Source organism: Magnolia sinica, chromosome 15 (genome assembly GCF_029962835.1).
Source record: "Magnolia sinica isolate HGM2019 chromosome 15, MsV1, whole genome shotgun sequence".
In the NCBI taxonomy this organism is placed as follows: Eukaryota; Viridiplantae; Streptophyta; class Magnoliopsida; order Magnoliales; family Magnoliaceae; genus Magnolia; species Magnolia sinica.
Genome location: NC_080587.1, coordinates 10098206 through 10120325, shown reverse-complemented (window position 1 = coordinate 10120325; position 22120 = coordinate 10098206). Strand labels below are relative to the sequence as shown.

The 22120-nt window shown below is 39.4% G+C and overlaps 1 protein-coding gene across 1 annotated transcript; it reads right to left on the bottom strand.

Annotated features, from left to right (window-relative positions):
• Positions 1-3141: 3141 nt before the first annotated feature.
• Positions 3142-14377, bottom strand: LOC131228172 (histone-lysine N-methyltransferase, H3 lysine-9 specific SUVH1). Its single transcript, XM_058224019.1, has 2 exons — positions 10993-14377; positions 3142-3406 (listed from the first exon to the last, which is right to left on the bottom strand). Exon 1 carries the CDS (start codon positions 13253-13255, stop codon positions 11054-11056), a length of 2202 nt encoding a protein of 733 aa, XP_058080002.1. The 5' UTR covers positions 13256-14377; the 3' UTR covers positions 3142-3406; positions 10993-11053.
• Between the last annotated feature and the right edge of the window lie 7743 nt (positions 14378-22120).

The following is a 22120-nucleotide window of genomic DNA, read 5'->3' as shown; positions in this document are numbered from 1 at the left end:
TAGGGGCCACACAAGTTTAAGGGTCGAGATGATGTTCCAGGTCGGAGCCATCTTTAGGAGTTGGAAGGCAACACACCAATGGGCATCTTATCCACACCGTTCCCAGTGCTGTGGCCCACTTGAACTTTGGATCTACCTCGTGTTTGGACTCATGTCCAAAAATAAGCTGGTGAAACGGATGGAAGGAGTAGCTACAGCACACACAGAGTAATGGGCTGCAGGTGATCCCCCTTCAGAAGATCAAGTTGGACCATCGACCAAGGAAGCGGACTCCCACCGACCTTGCTGGTGTATTGACATCACCAAGTTCTGTGGGCCGTGCCATGATGTATGTGTTATATCCACACCGTTCATCCATTTTGTGAGATCATTTTAGGGCAAGACCCAAAAAAATTGAGGCAGATCCAAAGCTTAAGTGGACCACGCCAAAGAAGGCAGTGGGACAGTGATTTCCAATGTTGAAACCTTCCTAGGGCCCACCATTATGTTTATTTGCCATCCAACCTGTTCATAAGGTTACACGGACCTGGATGAAAGCAAAACACAAATACCAGCTTAATCCAAAACTTCCATGGCCCCCAAGAAGTTTCCAATGGTAGGCGTTTAATCCCACTACTTGCTGTGGTGTGGTCCACTTGACCTCCCGATCTGCCTTATTTTTGGGCTTACGCACTAAAATAATCTCAGAAAATGGATGGACAGTGGTGGATATATCACATAAATCAGTGGGTCCCACAGGAGTTGATGACGTCAACACACCACCCAGGTAGATGGTGGGGCGGACCATGCAATCCGTTTCTCAAACCAACAAGGATTCTCACGGTAATATAGATATCCAGGGATCCCAATAGTATTGTTTTGGATTTTTTTTATTTTTTATTTCTTTTTTTTCAGGAACAAATTAAACCAGCTGAACTGTGGAAACTACTCCCATCGGTTACAATACAAAAATCGGGTTAGCTGAAAATTCACACTCTCTGATTTGCAGACGTTTTTTTTTTAAAAAAAAAATAAAATAAATAAATAAAATAAAATAAGTATTAGTAATTAGACCATTGCGTTTTTTTTTATAACCTATCCATTAGATCCATCAATCAAGTTGGACCATCAACTGAATGTAACTTTTGGTTCATGAAGCATTAAAGATTTTACGTATCAATGGGCCAGCTTAGTTTGAATTACTAACTATGCATGCAAGTAATTTCCGCCTGCCTGCACAACATCCCTCACACTTTGCCGGAGTTTCAAAATACTTTGCAAATCAAAATGTCTAAATCCTAGGTCTCATTATAGATTTGGGATAAATGAGATTGTGAATTTGGTAATGTCTAAATCCTAGGTCTCATTATAGATTTGGGATAAAGGAAATGAGATTGTGAAGTTGGTAAATCCATGAACTTGTCAAAATCACGGATTTGCATTGGTTTTCGCATCGGCAAATTTCAAAGTTCACTGTTTGGGAGCATTTGTTACAAGGGTAGAACAGTTCTTGCGAAGGAAACACCTTTCTTGCTTTTAGGGTTGGCCTAGTCTTTAGTTTTTTAGGGGGAGGATTTGGATTTATCCCATATCAATGGATTTATAGAGGTGTGGATTTGGGATATCCATAGATTTGGCAAAACCCCAACAATAAAGAAGAAGTGGCAATTTGAAATCCCTGGATTTCATGCATCCCTGCCCCAAATTCTTCGCCCAAATAGCCTCTACACAAAACTCTTGGGGGCTAAAATATTAGAGGACAACGAATGTAGCAAAAATGAGGATGTTGAGATGGATAAGTGGCAAGACATGAAAGGATAAAAATAGGAATGAATGCATTTCGAGGGAACTTGGTAGTAGCAACGATAGGTAATGAGGGAAATTGATTTAGACGGTTTGGCCACGTTCAACAGTTCGGAGTCAGATCGAGTTGATGTTCTAAAAGGATGAAGGGTAGGCCAAAACAGACATGGTAGAGGTCGTAAGAAAAGACTGGAGGACGACCTATAATTTTTGGATATGGTCGGTGGTAGATTGGAACGGCAGAATTGGATTCCCATAGCTGACACCAATTAGCTGGGATTAAGGCTTATATGATGATGATTAGGCACAAGATTAGGCACAAGTACGACCCTGTTAGCATGCCACTTAAAACTGACTTAATCTCATTTCAGTTAAAAGTAATTAGGTATTAGAGATTTTGGTATGTAGATTAAAAACAATCTTGATAACCATTATATATATAAACTATGATCTTTGATACTTAATTTTGTTAACTGAAATGAGATGGATTCATTTTTGAGTGGAAAACAAACAGCGAATTGGATTTTACTATCCAGATTCCAGCTAGCTGATTTGTGGGTCCCCCCAATTTACACAATTTAATTTGGGTTAATGAAAACCCATGCTCACAATTTTCAAGTGCCTGTGCATCAAGCATCATAACCACTAAAATAAAAATAAAAATAAAAACCATCATATTTTGCTAGGGTATCAACTGTGTTAGGTAAACTACTGGTAGTTTGAATAAAACTGAATTTTTAATTAAAAATTTCCTTCTCATTCCCTCAACCATAACATCATAGCACCATCCATCCATCCATCAACACTGGTAATAGGTAAATAAATGGCAGGGCAGACCACACACCATCCATCCGTTCATCTATCCATCATTCCACTCATCAGGCGGACCACATAAGTCAACATAACATGTAAGACTATTGGTCTGTGTTTTTTTTTTTTTTTAACCCATCCTTTTCCCATGAAGTGCACCTGCTGATACAAATCCACCTGTGCACACCTGTTGGCACCTGCTGATACAAATCCACCTGTGCACACCTGTTGGGGGGCCGCCCTATATTGATGGGACAGTTTGGCCTTCAGGCCCATTTGGACACACCATCAATAGGGGTTTTCAAAGCCAAAATGCCGTTTTGAGATGGAACCCCTTTTCTAGTCATGCGTTTGCATGCAGTTCCGCAACCTCTGTTTTATCCACCACTTGACAAAATGTAAACTAAAATGCCGACTCGTTGAAAACCAATTGGATTGGATTCTGGCGATTTGACTGAATAAGTCGCTTTAGTGGAAGTCCGTCCAAGCAGGCCCCTAGCGAGGCTCTTGGAAGCAGACCAACACCAGGGGAGGATTAAACGAAAAGGATTGGAGAAACAAGTAGCACCTATAAAATACCTAAGTCATTACATATAAAAACCCTTAAGCATAGTTATAAGGTGAATAGGGAAAGCCTGATTAGTCTCTACACAATCACAAATACTAACTACTTGCATATCCGAAAAAAGGTATGGTTACGCAGTTCCGCACCTGTATATAACCGGAATGTGGATTTACAGCGGCGGCAATGGATTCCGCCCAAGATTTCTCCGGTCGCCGCTGAGTCGCTGACCACATATACAAAAAAGGAGATCTGAAGCAAAGAGCAAAAAAAGAGGTCATCATGTTAGATGTTAGAAGAAAAGTCCATTCTCAAACTAAATAGCAGCTGCATTTGGGAATATGATAGTGAGGCATTTGAGACTCAAACAAAGCAATAAGTCTGAGCTTGCATCCACTGACGATATTCATATGAATGGAGAAACGAGGTATATATCTGAATCCTAGTATTCTCACACACATGCCACGTAGCATGCCAATGGGGCATCGGTTTGAGATCTAGGCCATTCATCTCATGGGCCCCATCATTGGTGTTGTTGTCCAAGAATAAGCTGGACAGTTAGCAGGTTGGGCACAAGTGTGTGGAAAAAAAATGCGCAGTTCGATGAATAGGCAACAGGCTCCCATTCAGTATACATGTGACCCTCATGGACCGCAATGGCTTGCACATGCATGGTAGGTCTCACATGCATGTGTTTGGGTGGTGCACCATTTTTGTTGTCAGCGCATTCTAGATTTTGCATGATTTGGATCTTCCATGGTTCCTTTCTGGTAAAAGTATAACCAGACTACTTCGGCTATGCATCTTGTACTTTTAGGTTACGACTTGGAATTTCGTAGTTCTCATGGCAGATAGGATGCGCCAGTGTCAAATTAAAATGTGGTTCAGATAAGTACATGACCTTCCCATGCTTATCTCAACCACGATTTGCCCTGTTTCCACTTTTCATATCTCATCCTCACTTTGAGGCAGAAATCTTGGGAGCCCAAAGACCAATTACATTAAGATCTGTTTAGATGCACCGTCAAAACCAGGGTTCGGAGTCAAAACCCTCTTTCCAATCCGAAACCCTGATTTTTCTGCCCAATTGGATCCCAGTCCATAAAGGCCTTTTAAAATCCATCCAGCTTGGTTTTTGAGGAAACAACAATACTGAAGTTGCAGGAGAAGGGCTCTTGCAGACAGGACCTTTTGCGACAGTTGTGTCTGAGCATGCCCCAAGCATGGTAGGGAAGCCGCACTAACCATGGGCAGGCAACACACTGAAACACTACCTTAACTGATGATGATGATCATCATCATCATCTAAGTCTTATCCCAACAAACTGGGGTTGGCTACATGAATCCTTTTCCGCCATTCCAGTCTTTCAAGGGCCATAAATTCAGTGAGAGCATAGGTCATCAAGTCTTTTCTTACTAGTTCTACCAAGGTCCTTGCGGGCCTTCCCCTTAATGCTTTAGACTTTTAAAACTTCAAATTGTACGAACTCACTCCTAACCGAGAGTTCTTGGTCTCCATTGCACATGACCAAACCATGGTCCACTTTCCCTCATCTTGTTACCTATTGGTGCTACTCCTAAATTCCCAAGAATGCATTCATTTCTAATTCCATCATTCCTTGTCCTGCTGCTCATCCATCTCAACGTCCTCAGTTCAACTACAGTCATCCTATGGACATGTTGTTCCTTAACTGCCCAAATTCTGTCCCATAAAGCATGGCTGGTCTTATAGCCATCCTACAAAATTTTCCTTTCAGTTCAAATGGTACACGACGATCACATAAAACTCCAGTGGCCCATCTCCATTTTTTCCACACTTGAATTCTATGGTCAACATCCTACTCATCTCTCCACTCTCAACAACTTTTTTTTTTTTTTTGACGAGTCACTCTCATCAACTATCACCAAGATATCGAAGGTGTTCATTTTGGGAAACTTCTTGGTTAGCAATCTTGCACTCTTATTGTTACTAAACTTGTGCTCCACATACTCTGTTTTAGTCCGACTAATTTTAAATCCATTAGATTCTAAGGCACATTTCCATAAATCTCGATTTGTGTTAACAACCTTCCTCTTCTTGATCAAAACTATACCATCTACAAACAACATACACCATGGGATATCTTCCCAAAAATGCCTCGTTATCTCATATCCATAACCAACGCGAAAAGGTACAGGATCAATGCCGACCTCTAGTGCATGCCTATAGTAATTGGGAACTTGCTTGTCTCCCCACTAATGGTCCTCACATTTGTTACTGCTCCCTCATGCATATCCTTAATCATGTCAATATATATCCCCTTGAAACTCCTCTCCCAGCAACCAACCACCAGACTAGCTCGCTAGGGCCCCTATCATAAGCTTTCTACAAGTCAATAAAGACTCTGTGGAGATCCTTCCTCCTCTCGCTATATTTCTCCATCAATTATCTAAGTAGGAAAATAACTTCAATGGTAGACCTCTCTAGCAGGAAACCAAACTAATTTTCTAATACATACACCTCATGAAGTCTTTGCACAATCCCTTTTTCCCAAAGTTTCATAGTATGGCCCATAAGTTTAATTTCATGATAATTAATGGAGCTCTGATGTCTCCTTTCTTTCATATAAATAGGTAACACAATACTTCATTCATCTGGTATTTTCTTCAATCTTACAATCTTATTGAACAACTTTATCAACCAAAATAACCTAGTATCTTCCATACACATACAAACCTCTTTCGTCATTCTCAAAGCTTCTTTCACTTCAGATGTCCTAATCCTATGAAAGTATCCATGGATTCTGACATTATTTGAGTTTATGCTTCCTTCTATATCTATGCTCTCCAAGTTATTGTCATTTAACAAGTTCTAAAAATAACTTCTCCAACTTTCATTGATATCATTGTCCTTGACTAGTGTGGTAGTGCCCTTTAGTCATTGTTCTTAACGCATCTAACAAGTTCTTCATCTCTCATTTTGCAACTTAGAAGACATCTTCTCACCTTCTCTTGTCCACAATCTATTGTAAAGATCATCATAAGCCTTAAGTTTAGCCTCACTCCCTATTTTCTTAACAATTCTTATTTGCATTTTAATATTGTTCAATATTTTCATTATTTCTAGTCCCTTGCCAGGCTTTGAAACATGGACGTTTCTTGTTAATAGCTTTTTGTACATTGCCAGGCTTATTCTTATTTGCATTTTAATGGTGGGTGTTCAACACCACTATTTCCTGAGGTGTGGTCCAACTGAGATTTGAATCTGCTTTTATTGCTTTCATGGCCTAAATTGATCTGGCAAATTGAATGGATGGACTGGATTAAACACATACATTATTGTGGGGCCCACAGTGCACTGTATGCAATCAGTGTTTGGGTTGAAGGCTCCACGTTGGTAGGCATTTTCGTCAGTTTAGAAAAAATCTTGCTCTAGACTGATGGACGTTAGAAAAAACCAATGAAAGGTACGCATTTGACACAACTTGATTAATTAGGTAGCTTAATGAAAACTTATTTTTAAAAAAGGTACTAGGACGTAAATACAATATTAATGAGGTGCTATTTTGTAAAATTCCCTATATAATACTATGCATGCAGATTCTGTTACAGGGGTTTGCTAATTTCACATGCGTGCAGGAGCTGTGCATATCCACACACGGGCACAAGTGTCACAGACTCACAATGTGACATGCGTGTGAGATCTGAGCTTTCCATTGATGAGCTGCAGTGTTCAGACCTTCTACCATAAAAATCAGGCCATTTCACACCTAAGGTGGACCGCAATATATCAGAACAAATGAATGGCTAGAATAAATATTTTAACAATCAATTTACTTTACATGTTGTGATCCACCTGAAGAGCAAAATTGTGCTGATTTTTTATGCAAATAATCTCAGTTTTATTTCCAAGTAGTTGAAAATTGGAATAAGGCTTAGACGATCCTAGAGCAACTACAGACCAGGTGCACTTGATCTTAAAACACCCTCAGTGTGTGTGTGAGAGAGAGAAGGTACTATGAGGTCAACCTCATGGGACGCTTCCCATAAGGTCGAGCTCTGTGTGCCCCACAGTGATGCGTGTCAGGCATCCCTTCCATGGTGAGCCATGAGCCTACAAAATCAGGTCAATCCATGACATAGGTGGGCCACACCACAGACAACAATTGATAGTGGATGCCCACCCATTGAAACCTTCGTGATTGTATATAGGGCCAAGTGAGATGTGGTTTAGACATCCAGCCTATGTACTGTGTGCGGCCCCCTCCGATGAGGGGTCACGCCAAATTTTAGGCCATTCCAAAACAGAGGTGGACCACCCCACCAAGTGCTTTTAGATGTTTTAGGCATGATTTCCTATGGTTTCAGATGGTATGGTTCGCCTAAGTCTGGATACGGCTGTTTTTTGCACATCCCATGACCTAGACGGGACCTAGCAAATGTATGGCATGGATGTCCATCACACATCATGGTGGGGCATACAAAGCTTGACCTCATGGGAAGCACGCACGCACGCACGCATGCACACACGCGCGCGCGCGAGAAATGTTCACACAGGATGCGGATTGCGTACTAAGTAAACTCTGTGGGGCCCACCGTGATGTACGTCCATACCGTCCATCCGTTTTATCAGCTCATTTTAGAGCATGGGCCCAAATTAAAGAATATTCAAAGCTCAAGTGGACCACACCTCAAGAAATAGTGGGAATTGAACACCTACTATTGAAAACTTCTTAGGGGTTGCAAAAGTTTTGGATGAAGCTGATATTTCTGTTTTCCCTTCATCCATGTCTGTGTGACCTTATGAACAAGTTGGATGACAAATAAACATCATTGTGGGACCTAGAAAGGTTTCAACAGTGGACATCATTATCCCCACTGTTTCCTGTGGTCTGGTCCACTTGAACATTGGATACGCTTCAATTTTCGCCTCATGACCTAAAATGAGCTAATAAAATGGACAGACAGCGTGAATAATAACACATACATCACGGTGGGCCCCACAGAGTTTACTCAATACACAATCTGTGTATGCTCACACACTAGTTGTACATCCAACTCGTTCTCCTAATTTTGGGATTAATTAATATTAATAAATGTTCGGAAAGAAGAGTTATTTAATGACACTTTGGAAAAGGAGTGGCAGCTCGGGTGGGCCCCACTGTGGTGTTAACATTAAATCCACCCCAACCATCACATGTGTCACCCTATGTTAGACTCAGGGCCCAAAAATCAGCCCCATTTGTGATTCAATTGGACCACATGACTGAAAACAGTGTACAATTAAAAGCTCACCATCCAAACTATTTCCTTTGGTGTGGCCCACTTGAATCATGGATGGGCCTAACCTTTGGATCATAGGCCTAAGTTTTACCACGGCATCTAATGGTTGGAGTGGATTTTGTATAATCATCATAGTGAGCCCCATAGAAATTAAGGGTGAATGTCTCTCTTCTAGTTGTTTCCCTTGGTGTGGCCCACCTGAATCACAAGTCGGCCTAATTGTTAGGCTCTGGGCCCAAAATACGATTACACATCTAATGGTCCGAGTCAATCTCACATACACATCACGCTAGGCCCCATCAAAAATCAAGGGCAGGCGTCTGGTAAAAAAAATAAAATCTAATGAGAAGGCCTCAAGTCCAACGGGCTAGACTATAGGTTAAGGTTAAACAAGCAGATAACTTCTAACCTTTCATGTATATGACATCCAACCCGTCTAATAAGTTCGCTCATCATGAGCATCTCCTTTGGAAAACTCCACAAGAGCCACCCATTGAGTGGACCAAACTTGTGTTCTACTGCTTACCAATGTCTAAACGTTGTTTTATATGGTGTGGACCACTTTTTTTTAAAGATAACTCTATTAGAATTTAGAAGCACACCGAAAAGCGCAAAGAGAACCCGACTCTACAACTCAAAAAAAAAAAAGAAGGAGATACTAGCAAGATTAACTGCCTTTACAGAAGAAGCCCAGCCCAACACACTACATTTAATTTCCTTTATCACTTCTTGGGGTGATAAAGTCCTATTATAAAAATAATGCCCGTTGCGTTTGCCCCAAATGAACCACCAAGCTATCAGAATGGGCAATCTCCAAAGGGCTTTCCCAGATTTACCCACACATCCTCCATGCCAAGCCCACAAAAGATCCAACACCGACTTCAGCATTACCCACTCGATATGGAAGGTATGAAGAAAGCGATTCCATACCGAACGAGCAAACGTACAATGAATGAAGGGGTGGTCAATCAATTTAGCATCTCCCATACACATCAAACATATATTAGGAAGAATAAGGGATCTTCTTTGCAGGTTATCAATGGTAAGCACTCTCTTTCTCACCACTAGCCATGCAAAAGCTGCTACCCGATGAGGGGCTCCATAAGACCACAAATGAAACAAAAAGGAAATGAGGATGGGGCGAGCAGGAAATCAAATTGCTGATGTGTGGACCACCTGATGTGTAGATACTGACCATCGGACTAGGAGATCCTCGTGGTGAGGACAATCTGTTGGAAGGGCTAGATGTCACATGCACTTAATACTTAGGAAGTTATCATATGGGTGGACTGTAGCTTATGGTCCAACTGGTTAGACTTAAGAACTCTTTCTGGGAATATATCACTGTTTTCTTGGAACGAGTGGGAGACGGACACCCACCCTTGACTTTTGACAGGGCCCAATGTGATGTGCATGTGAGATCCATTCCAACCATTAGATGTGTAATCCCATGCTGGCCCTAGAGCCAAAAAATCAGGCTGACCCGTGATTCAAGTGGGCCACACTAATGGAAACAGTTGGGAGAGAGACGACCACCCTTGCTTTTTACAAGGCCCATCGTGATGAGTATGTAAAATCCAACCATTAGGATGCCACACCGAAAGATGGGCCTGGGGCCCAAAAATCAGGCCCATACATGATTCAAGTGGGCCACACCAAGGGTAATAGTTTGAAGGTGAGCTTTTCCATATACATTGTTTCTAATCGTGTGATCCACCTAAACCACAGATGAGGGTAGTTTTCAGGTCCTAGGTCTAACATGAGTTGACGCGCCTGACACTGTGGTGTTAATGTGAAATCCCACCCGAGCCGCCAACCCCTTAACTCCTCCCTAAACATTTATTAACATTAATTAATCCGTAAATTATGTGAACTAGTTGGACCTCCCTCCCTAGCATGGCATGTGTGTGTGTGTTTGGGGTGTGGGGGGGGGGGGGGGTGGTATAGGATATTGACCATATAATCCTGACACTATGCTATCCAATTTAGCTACAAGCTCCATTGATCTACTCAGCTTTAAGTGTTCATTGTTAGAGAAATTTATAAGGCCTTCATTTCTATCTTGGAGTGATTTCCATTTCAACAAGTCAGTATTCCATATATATTTTGAAGCTAACAGAAGACGGATTCATTATTAAAGCAGGAAAGCCATCATTGTACATGGAAGAAAATCAAAAGGCAATGATGAACCTTCCTTTGTTTTTTTACAGGTTTGACAGAATTGCTTGCATGCTGTTGCTCAACAAGTCCCCAGTGGATGGGCAGCGTGGGGGGAAAAAAAGCACCAATTAGAGACCTTCAACTCCTTGCATATGAATGAGGATTAGGAAAAATGGTATGCGTTTCCACACTACCATGTCCATGGTGAGGGTCTCCAATTAATGGGATTTTTTTCCACATCACCCATCCAAGGTAGGACCTATTAGATCAACAGTCTGGATTATAACGTTGTAAGGTACATGTAATGAGCTAGCAATGAGAAAGCAACAAATGGCAAACAACGCTAGCAAAATTATTCTTCTGATCAGCTACTAAGATACTTCAGGAATCAGTAAAGTTCACAAGAATATAATTACCATGTTTGAGGAGTATATTGAGCTGCTCACTCCTTGCCCAATCATATGTACTGCTTAAGAACTAACCGAAGAAGCCTCTGCATCTTGATGATCCACATAAGCACTTCTGCCTCTTACGGTGTCCACCCATTTCTACATTGTCAGATTGATTCTTGCTTAGGCCATAATCATATGTCAACTCTGTCATTGGAGGAATATGTTTGATTGCATAAAACATAATATGAGGGTACCAGTCATCATCATGATCATATAGAACCGGCTGCCAAAAGATATTAGGGGAGCAACTGTGGTTCATAAAACGAGACACATTCCCTGTATTTTTTGCACTAATAATAATGGGCAATGGTTTAGGATTTTCACTCAAGTCCTCTGGCTTCTCTTCTCCTAGTAATTCATGTATGTAATTCCACTCAAAATAGTTCTCATTGGAGCAAGAAGCCTCAAAGATATAGTCATCGTCTTCATCCTCATCTTCCACTCTGATTTCAGGGATGACTTCACCTGTGTACTCACAAATAAAAGAACCCGCTCGAATGGGATCCCAGGAGCGCAGACCCCAGCCTCTGTCCCTAGTCTTAAAAATCTCAAAGCGGAACCTTATGCCCTTTTGGGACACTCGGTTTCGGCAGTTAATAGAGCACATACACGAAGAACCGCACTCATACATCAATGCCTTGCGTCTTGTGAGAAGCCCATTCGAACTGTATGGGGGAACCCCCCCGTTTTTCAGAGAGCAACTGCAATTGGCATCACCCGGCATGCACACGCTATGGCACGGGCAGCCCATGATAAGTTTCATTGAGCTGATAGGTTTCAAATACTTGACTGTAGTGATGTATGAGAAATGAGTCGGTCCCTTCTCCTCATCGACATCATTAACAAGGCAAACAGGTAAATTTTCAGCCCCAGACGATATGTCTGGCAGGATAACATTGCCTCTAGATGATGGACTTTCCTTCCATTTCTGTGTTATTTTCCAAAGTGCGCTTCCATCAGGTTGCCCCGGCATTCTCAGCAACTTGTACTTGAAAACACTGAAACCTGATTTCCCTTTCTCTATCCATGATTCCTGAATTTTATAAAGACCATCATACATGTAAATCTTACCAGCTGAATTCATTTCATCCTTCATACCTCGGATTACTCTAATCTCATTCTTCCGATGCGAGCTCCTTTCTAAAGCAAGATTACCCCTTTGCAGCTTCTGGTCATCTATTTGCTTCCCAACTTTTGAGCTACCACCCTGCCCACTGTAAATCAAAACATCCGTATCATCATCGTCATCCTCATACATCCCAGATGAAACGATGCTTAGAGCTACAGGCTCCTCCTCTTGATCAAACTTCACATTTGTGTAGTCGATTCCGCCCATACTCGGAGCATGCAATCCAACCAAACACATCTCAAATCTGAAGAAGAAAAGATCCCCAACCTCGACCCCAGGTGCTGCCCCTACCCTCCTACTCATATTCACTCGAAGTCCATTACTCATCATAATTGCCCCAGCTTTTAAGTCTGGACGTTTGCTTGCCCCAGGAGTTGGCCCCCTTACATCATCCAGTTGCAAGAGCCTTCGCCTGAGTGCATCATATGTAATAAGCAGTCTTTCAACCGAGTCCCTATCTCCGTCGACTGGCAAAGATATTATAGTGTCACCATTGTTTCTCACCCTCTTTTGCGCCTTAATCTTCTGACTCTTTTCATTACTAGCCTCGGTGTCGCTACTACTCATTGTGGAGCTGCTTTGATAAACTGACCGCTTCCGACTATTCACCATCTGCTTCCGCTTTTTACTGCTCACGTCTTTTGTGGAAGCGGGTCCAGAGAAATTACCACTTACAGTTTGCTGGCGCAGTGTCCCATCAGCCTCATAGATCTCAATGGGCTTCGGTTGTCCTGCAAAGCCATTTGCAGGCCCTGCAGTTGGTTGAGGCGTATGAAACGAGGGCGATGGAATGTTATTGGGGTTTTCAAAACCAGAAGCCTCTCCAACATTGCCACCTCTGTCCGTGGCCAGTGGGGTCTGGTCATATGGCCTCTGAGATGACGGAGGGATGGAAGAGGGAGGGGGGATAAATGGGGTGCACCCAGGAGGAAAAGGGCCAAACGGAGTGACACAAACATAAGATGGAGGAGCGTCTGGAGGGGAAAACGTTGTGTACCCGAAAGGTGCTGGAAACATGGGAGCCAAGATACGCAAAGGCTTAACATCTAGAATAGGGGACTCATCAGTAGGAGGATTACAATTCAAGCCGTCTGCCATGAGGCTGCTTCAAAATGACTGACTCACAAAGCAGCAATTGACTCAAGTCACAGAACCACCACCCTATTTTTCCCCAGTTTTTTTTTTTTTCTTCAAATGGTGTATCCCAAATCTATCTATATAACAACTAAAAAATACAGCACCATATATCACAGAATACCATTTTTTCCAGGTGTAATATCTCAGAATACCGTGGAAAAACAAAAGCTATAAACACTCACATATAGAATCTGACAAAATCGAATATCACACATGTTTGGATACAAGGAATGGTATTCTCTTGCTTCCAACAGCAAGCATGAATTCGTGAAGAGTTTACCAGCAAAGCCGAAAGAGAAGGAGAAACAGATCGCCTTCAGTCAAAATTCCATTTGGAAATGAGTGCATGTGACAATCAAGCGAAAAGAAGCACAGATTTCATCAAACTGCCAGAAGATAAAACACGAATTCAAGCACAGAATACAGAAGACTGATGATTACAACGTTCCAGAACTTCAGAAGAAGCTCCGAGGAACATGCAATCTGAGCTTAGACTATCACCGACAAAGCCGAAAAAGAAGCAGTAAAAAAACGAGTCGGGAGGAAATTTTCCGTCGAGAAGCTCCAAAATCATCAGAATATTGAAAGGAATCCGGTTTCCAGAAGAGGTGACTGATCAAGGCTTCATCATCGCAAAAAGGTATAAAACGAGTGGAAAACCTAGAGAAAACGCTTCTGAGATTCGTTTGCCAACGGTCGAGCTAACGAAACCCTAGAAAGGAGCAGGAAACGAAAGACAATGAGATCCTCGAAAATGAGGTTTCCAAGAGTAAAATCCAAGGAAAATGCTATATGAGCTCGGATTAACGAAGTTTAAGCGAGAAAAGGCCCTGAAAGCTCGAATCGGAGCGGGATTCTACTGAAAACCCCGAAAATCGCCAGAGATCCCAAAACACGAAGAGATTTTTTTTTGCAGATATGTGCAGAAAATCCAAGGGAAAGCGATTCCAGCAGCGGGTTAGCAAAGATCGAGCGAGAAAAGAAAACTAGAAAAGAAATTAGATGCAGAAAATCCCAAAGCTCGTTCCCATATATTGAAAAAGACGAGAGAGAGAGAGAGAGAAAGAGGGAGAAGAGTGGGTTTTTTCAGGGTTTTCGAGGCGCCCATCTCATTTTTTCCGGAGATTCTGCAAAAGCATTTGTTGTCTCCGTCGCGACATGGACTCTGCGTGTGTCGCCTCCACGGGGCCCACATAATGAGTTATCCGATGATCGGAACCGTACATATTGTGGAATATATACTTTATCATTTAAATATATAATTTTAAAAAATACTTTCTATAGATTAATTTATATTGGTAGAATGAACCTTTTAGTGGATCTAATCTAAAAATAAAAGTTTAAGCCCATCATCTAAAAGATAAGTTAATGATAATAATTTATCTGTGATGTTCAAGAGAATATGAACGGCTCAGATCATCTGAATATCTCATCATCTAGGCCCACGTGGGTGAAGACATATGCCAGATCCTGCATCACGACAGAGTTAAAAGAACTCTTCTGCAAAATCGACAGCTCTCCCCAAAACTTTAAGACTCTGGTAGACCGTGATGCTCCATGCTTATCCATGCGCACATTGCATAAATGACATCCGCCGCCTCGATATACACCATTCAGTTCATGAAAACCACTCTCCATGAGCCATAGTACAGTAATTATAAAACATATGATAAAACCTAATAAGTGGACATCTAATTAATTATTAAAATTGAAAAAAATTTAATTTTGAAAATCAAAAGAACCAATTTTTCTGAATTGATAATCTATTTCATTCAATCAATGTGATTTCGAAGACATGATTTATATAGACTGTGACTTAATATTTAGATTGTTTGATTTAAGATAAGTAGATACTTTTGGGCGTGATTAAATAGCTTTGTGCTCTCCTAGAGAATCACGTATCTTTTTTTATTGTGGGATTTTGAGAACCGTGAGCACATGACTGCAACCCACGTGTTACAATATCATAGAGACATGGAATCTATTTTCTAGCCGTTCATTTGATGGCTGCCAAGTTGGACAATAAACCCATTTTGTTTGTTTTGCTGATCACCATTGTACATTGATTTTAAGCCTTAATGGTATATTTGAGGCTTTGGTTCTAATATTCATTGCGTTTGGGGATGATTGGGGTGAGAAGTTTGGGACTCGTATTTGTAAAATTTATTATTTTTATTTTTATTTTTATTTTTTTTGGGCAAAATCCATTGATTTGAGTTAAACCCAAATCTCAAAAACTTTACAAACCTACAAGAAAAATAGTACTTTTGCAATAAATGATTTCTATTGTAATATTTGTTTTTAAAAGGTAGCTTCCATGCCTCGTCTTCCTTACATATCCTATTCATAGGATGCATAATCTTTTAATGTTAAAGGATAAAATTAAAGATTAAAATTTTTTTAAAAAATTCAATAAATTTATAACTTACTATTTAAAAAACTTTAGCATATGCTTTAATGTAAATTGAATGTGAGTCCATCAATTTGACAATTTTATAAATTTATCAAATCCATATTTTCATTTTTTTTTAATCCCAAACACACTCTTATGAACTAAATATATATATGTATATATAAGATTTACTAATATCCTTATTGTCATTTGGCATTAGCACCGTCCCCAAAGCTTTGTAAGACAGGTGCACATCTAATTAGTAGTCGGGATGGTTCATTCACCCTTGAGAGCAAGCCATGGTTTAAAAATTGTGTGGATGGAATGATCTTTAACCTGTGAATAAGGCTAATTTGTTTGAAGTTTTTATTTTTATAAGTTAAAGGTTGTTATAATAATATAAACCAATGTGCGATTTTGAAATAATAAGCAATAGAAAGTAGGATCAATGAATTAGTTTATCCAGGTGCTCTTATGGCATTGGAGCATTTCTACACACATACATACACAATGCATGGTATGGTATTGAGTTGCCTAAATGATATATTATGGAGGATTGCATGCTATTAGTACGGTTGCTAAAATAAAATTAATTTCTCATTATATATCCTCATTAAATTTGAATAGATATTAGTTATTTCTACTATATATAACGTGATTAGTGGAAGATGATTTTACGGCATTATTAATTTTATGGAACTTTACATCCCTTGGTTTGATAAATCATCCCTGTTTTGTTCATTATAAGTTTCCAACATTAGATCCTGCGCATGGAGTAGGGAGGGTTAGGGAGGGCTTTTCGCAACAAGTAGGATTTGCAGAATCCATGGGATTTCCTCCTAAAAGCATGAGCTAGGAAGTTCTTACCTCGGGAAGGGAGGTGGGGCCCACCTTGATATTTGTGAGAAATCTATCCCATCTATCTATTTTACAATATCATTTTAGCGTATGCGACAAAAAATGAGATATATTTAAAACTCAAGTGGGCCACACAAGAGAAAACAGTGAGGATTAAGTGACCACCATTGAAACATTCATATGGCCACAAAAGTTTTCTATCATGATAAAGTTTTTTAAGTTGTCAGTTCATCCTCGTAGGAATGAACTTATAAATGGTTGGGATGACATATAAACATGAAGGTAGAGCTCGGAAAGATTTCAATAGTAGAAAATTCTTTCCCCACTATTTCCTCTCGTATAGCCCACTTAAGTTTTAAATCTGTTTAACTTTTGGTAGCGTGTCCTAAAATGATCTCACAAAATGGATAGACAGGGTGGATTACTCACCAACATCAAGGTAGCCCCACCTCACTTTTCACTGTAGTTTTCAAATACGGTTGTTTAGATTGATAGTTGTTTTCTATGTACAACCAAATACTACATGAATCAAAACATGTATTTAAGTTATACATTCTACATGATCCAAACACGAAAGTGAATAGGCTCATTCCCATGGCATTAAGAGACAATCTACTAACAATTGCATTTGTTGTAAAAAAAATAATAATAATAATTTCATCTCACTTAATAATATCTAATTCCATGCGCCAAATGCCCCCTTAGAATTTTGGTTGCTTAGTAAAGGACAACTTAAATTTTATCTTTAAAAAAAAAAAAGTGCCTTTTAAGGACTTAAATATTAATTTACAATACTCATTTTAATTCATATTCATTTCAGTTTTAAAATTGTAAAAAAATTACACATATTTTATAATATTGATGTCTCGTATTATTATACATATATCTTTCTATATATTGTAATACCGGTAAAAATTCAAATTTGAGATAGAGATTTTGTATCTCTATCTTATTTGTTATCTTATCTTTTATCTTATCCCATATCTTGTTTATATCTTATCTATGTCCTTAATCATCATCGCTTTTATATATACACACACACACATATAGGGAGATGGTTCTATGCAGTCGAGTTGTGTGGGCCCACCATGACGTGTGTCGAACATCCACCCCATCAGTCAGACGCACCATTCCATGGTGGGACCCACATGATACAAAATCATAGAGACACGGACCCCCCTCAGGCCACCCATTTAATGGTTGCTAAATTGGACAATTGACTCATTTTTCTGATTTCATGGCCACCGTTATGCAGCAATTCAAGCGTTTGTAACATATTTGAGGTGCTGGTTATAATATTGATGTTGTGTGTTTAGGTTATTTGAAGTGAGAGGCTGAGACACATATTTATAAAGTTTACTAATTTAATTTTTTTAAAGATTTTTTAAGTATTTGATTTAGGTCAGATCCAACTTCATTGTTTTGGGTCTATCGTATTCAAAAAAAAAAAGAGAAAGATACTGATAAAATAAAAACTCTATAAATCTATAAGAAAAGTTATTTTACTATTCAATCAAAAGCTATGTCACACATGTTAACGAAGGCCCGTATTCAGTCAAACATGTGTAATTAAGATTTGTGCATGTGTGCTAGAGTCATACTTAACTCGAGTTCGATTAAATGCTTTATGACCCCAAGCTCTAACATAGACCAATTAAGACTAAATTTGTGAAATTGACTGCCTTTCTGGCCACCTATTGTTTTGCAAGTGATCGATGATTTAGAAGGGGTAGAGTTTATCCTTCTGAATGAAAACTTTTTGTTCTACATTGAGAACTTTTCTTTCAATGGTGATTGCAGGCCTCGTATTTTCAATAAAATAATGATTAATGAAAAGTATTAAAATTAAAAAGGCTAAAAAAATTAAAGTTTAGTATAATCAGTAGATAAATAAAATAAATATAAATACATGCGATCGGATGTATGGATAAACAATCGAAGTAGATGGTCGAAGGATGAGACTAAGGTGTGATATTTCAAGTAATGACTCGATTGATCAAGTATCTAGTGACAGTAGGTCACATATATTTATATTAATCCTAAGTGTACTATAGTGATGGCGCTAGACAATAACGATATAAACTGACCTAAACTCCGGACATTCTGTAACATGATTTGACAGAAGTGGAAGAACTAAAACTAAGATAAGCGGCGTTGTGTTTGGTAGAGAGATTGTGTTTGGCATGGGGCCCGAGCTTTTCATCACGTACTCTTGATATATTTTGGGAGGTGGCAAACCCTTGTTGGGTTTCCCATTCAGTCCAGGATCTTTAACGATTATGGTATGGAACCGTTTTTCGATATTCTCAACCTGGCCGAAGAGATCTATAAAAGTCACAGTATCAAACCATTTTCAGATCTCTTTGCCAACATGACTACAAATATACATGGACATTGCATGATCAGTCTCGTTGGACTCGGATTCTTCACAATGTTCTTTTACACACCGCACATTATATTGACAAGTTAATCAAACCTAATCAATCCAACCAATTAAACCTAGTCAACTCGCCCAGTCAGACCCAGTTAAGTCAACCTAATGGATTCACCTAGTCAAACCAGACCCCCCCTTCAGATAAACCCATAGGAACAACGGGGGCCACACCCCCTGCCAGTAGCCTCCTCGCCAAATCAAGGAGTAAGCCACGTGGCCACTGGCGCCAAGGCATCGCCCGCCACGTGGCAACTCTCCTCCCTTAGTAGGAGAGGGTGCAAAAGCATGCGTGGTTGCTCGAAACTAGTTGCAATTGTGTGAAAATATGAAATACCTCCATTGTCCTTCATTTGAGCCAAAATTACCATCTTATTATCCCATCTAATCATTGAGATCTCGCCACACAACGATCTCAAATCCAGTCCAATGAACTCTTTTGTACCCTCAATTTTTCATAAATTACTAAAAAAAATGGGTCAGGAGGTTGTCAATAGCCCCCTCCCTTTTCATTCCAAGACACTTAGAAAAAACTATCAACCCATCAATCCCTTTAAATCCCTTAAGAGTTGTTTGATTTTCCAATTTCCAAGTAAATCCATTGCAAATGGTTAATAATTACTTCCTTCAGTAATTATTGCATCGTTACCAATGTTTGATTTGACGGCTTACTTTTTGAACACCAAAAACTGAGGGGGCTATGAAATATATGTGGGGGCCCACCATGATGCACATGGCTTATCCATATCGTTAATCCGTTATGTCAGCTCAATTTAGAGCACAAGCCAAAATTTGAGGTAAATCAAAAGCTTAAGTGGACCACACAATAGGAAGAAGGGAATCAGACACCTATCATTAAAAACTTATTGGGGTCATTATAATTAAAAATGTATTGTTCTAGGGATACACCATAAAAATAAATGAAAAAGAAAAACAACAAGAAATGAATGTCCAAACTATTACAACATTCTCACAAAGCTTGAATTAAATAATTACAACATTCACCACCATACATACATCCCACAAAAGAAAAATAAAAATTAGAAAAATAAAACAATCAAACACAAGGGTTTATAGTGGTTCTCCTGTGTTAACAATAGCCACACAAAAGCTACTCCACTCATAATATCCTCACACAGGGATATTAGCGTTCACTAAAAATAGGACACCCAAAACCCTTACAATTGTGTCTTTGTATGTGGGCTTATTCGGGAAAATCTTGAAAGAAACCAAAATAATAGAAAGGAATTTACAATATGTAAAATACGTGAATATCTCCTTCGTTGTAGCAGCCCGGTAAATGTCCAGTACTCAATTACAAGGGTTCTAATTCTAATAGATTTTAAATTAAACCAAATAGGGCTTGCCTTAATTGATTTTGATTCCAAAGAAAGGGAATAATAATTCCTCTTTTCAAATCGGATTGGAATAACCGAAACAAAATCAATTAAAATAAAGCTTATTAAATAAGCACACTTAGCTTAGATAGAGACTCAAGTTCGATGAAGATTGAGATGATTGAGATTCACTATTTATAGGCGAGAAGATCGGGTCTTCGACTCGAGAGTGCTCTTTGACTAGTCGAAGCACTAAGATATTTGGGCTATGCTCGTTCTAAGCCTTCGAAAAATCTTATTTGGACTTCGAGTCGATTGGGTGAATGGACTAAAGAAGGCCTAGGACTGTCGAAGAACAGACCAATCATATAAAATAACATTCGACTTATGGATCCGAAAGGTCAACCCATGGTCAATCAAACCTCAACCATAAAGTAAAGGACATTGAAACATTTAGAACTTGTGTCCTTGAAGTATGAGCTTTGTAACCTTGATGTAGATTAAACCTTGATGTAGCTTAAACCTTGATGTAGCTCAATCTTGAAAGTGTACAAATTCAAGATTGATCCTTGTACTTGGGAGCTTTGCTTGTTGTGAGCTTAGCTTGTTCATGAATGTTGATCCTTGAGAGAGTCTTCACTTAAGCAAGTTATATATCACCAAAAACTGAGGGGGCTATGAAATATATGTGGGGGCCCACCATGATGCACATGGCTTATCCATATCGTTAATCCGTTATGTCAGCTCAATTTAGAGCACAAGCCAAAATTTGAGGTAAATCAAAAGCTTAAGTGGACCACACAATAGGAAGAAGGGAATCAGACACCTATCATTAAAAACTTATTGGGGTCATTATTTCCTTTGCTATGGACCACTTGAGTGTTGGATCTACCTTATTTTTTGGCTCATGCCTCAAAATGCTATGGTAAAGTGAATGGACAATGCAAACATGTCATATACATCATGGTGGGGGCCATAAATTTAAACTAATCCTTTTAGACAGAGTTTCGAAGAATAAATACACGTGCATTTTTAAACAGGTTAAAAAAGTAATAATTATTTATTTACAAACTATTTATAGAGGATTTAAAAAATCAAACAAGTCATTAGAGAGTTTTCATCCCTATACCAAGGGAGAGAAAGAGAGTAAAGGAGTCAAGCCCAGGTTAGCCCAGTCCAGTACATCCTCCAGTCACATGAATAACCAAAAACTTCAAACCAAACCATTCGATCTGACCCTTGTAAAACAACCATCCATCTTTATTAGTGTAACGCCCCGAATTTCGGGGGTCGAGTAAACGCTCGACTCCTAATATTCCGGGTGTCACCTATATCTTGTGGAAGCATGTGAGAGGATTCATTTTTCATTTAGCATGTGAGTATTTGAGGAATTAAAATGGATCGTGTAATGTGTACTGAATTAAAGACAAGTTCTAATCCAAAATAAGACTAATCCAAAAATGTGTAAGTCTAATGTATGGGACCATATCCCAGCAAAATACATATAGCTCCAAAACATAGAATGTCTCGACTCTAGATCTCATTGTTGTCCCCAAAGTAACCTATGATGCCCTATCTAGCAGCTGGAAATACGAAAGCTCCTCATATGAGTCCATAGATACCTCGTCTAATGCGTCAAATTTTAGGGTATCTGCATCATGATAGGGTCTAGTTGGTATTTTGAAACACCGTCCTAGAGTGGGAGTGAATGATAAACTTAGTGGTTCCATTAAATCAAATTACACAAGTCATCAATTCTACAAGTACAGTTAATGATAGAGCAACTTAAACATTCAGTTCCTAGATAC

Excerpts from the sequence above, each read along its gene's own strand:
- LOC131228172 (XM_058224019.1), bottom strand. The coding sequence starts at position 13,255 with ATGGCAGACGGCTTGAATTGTAATCCTCCTACTGATGAGTCCCCTATT.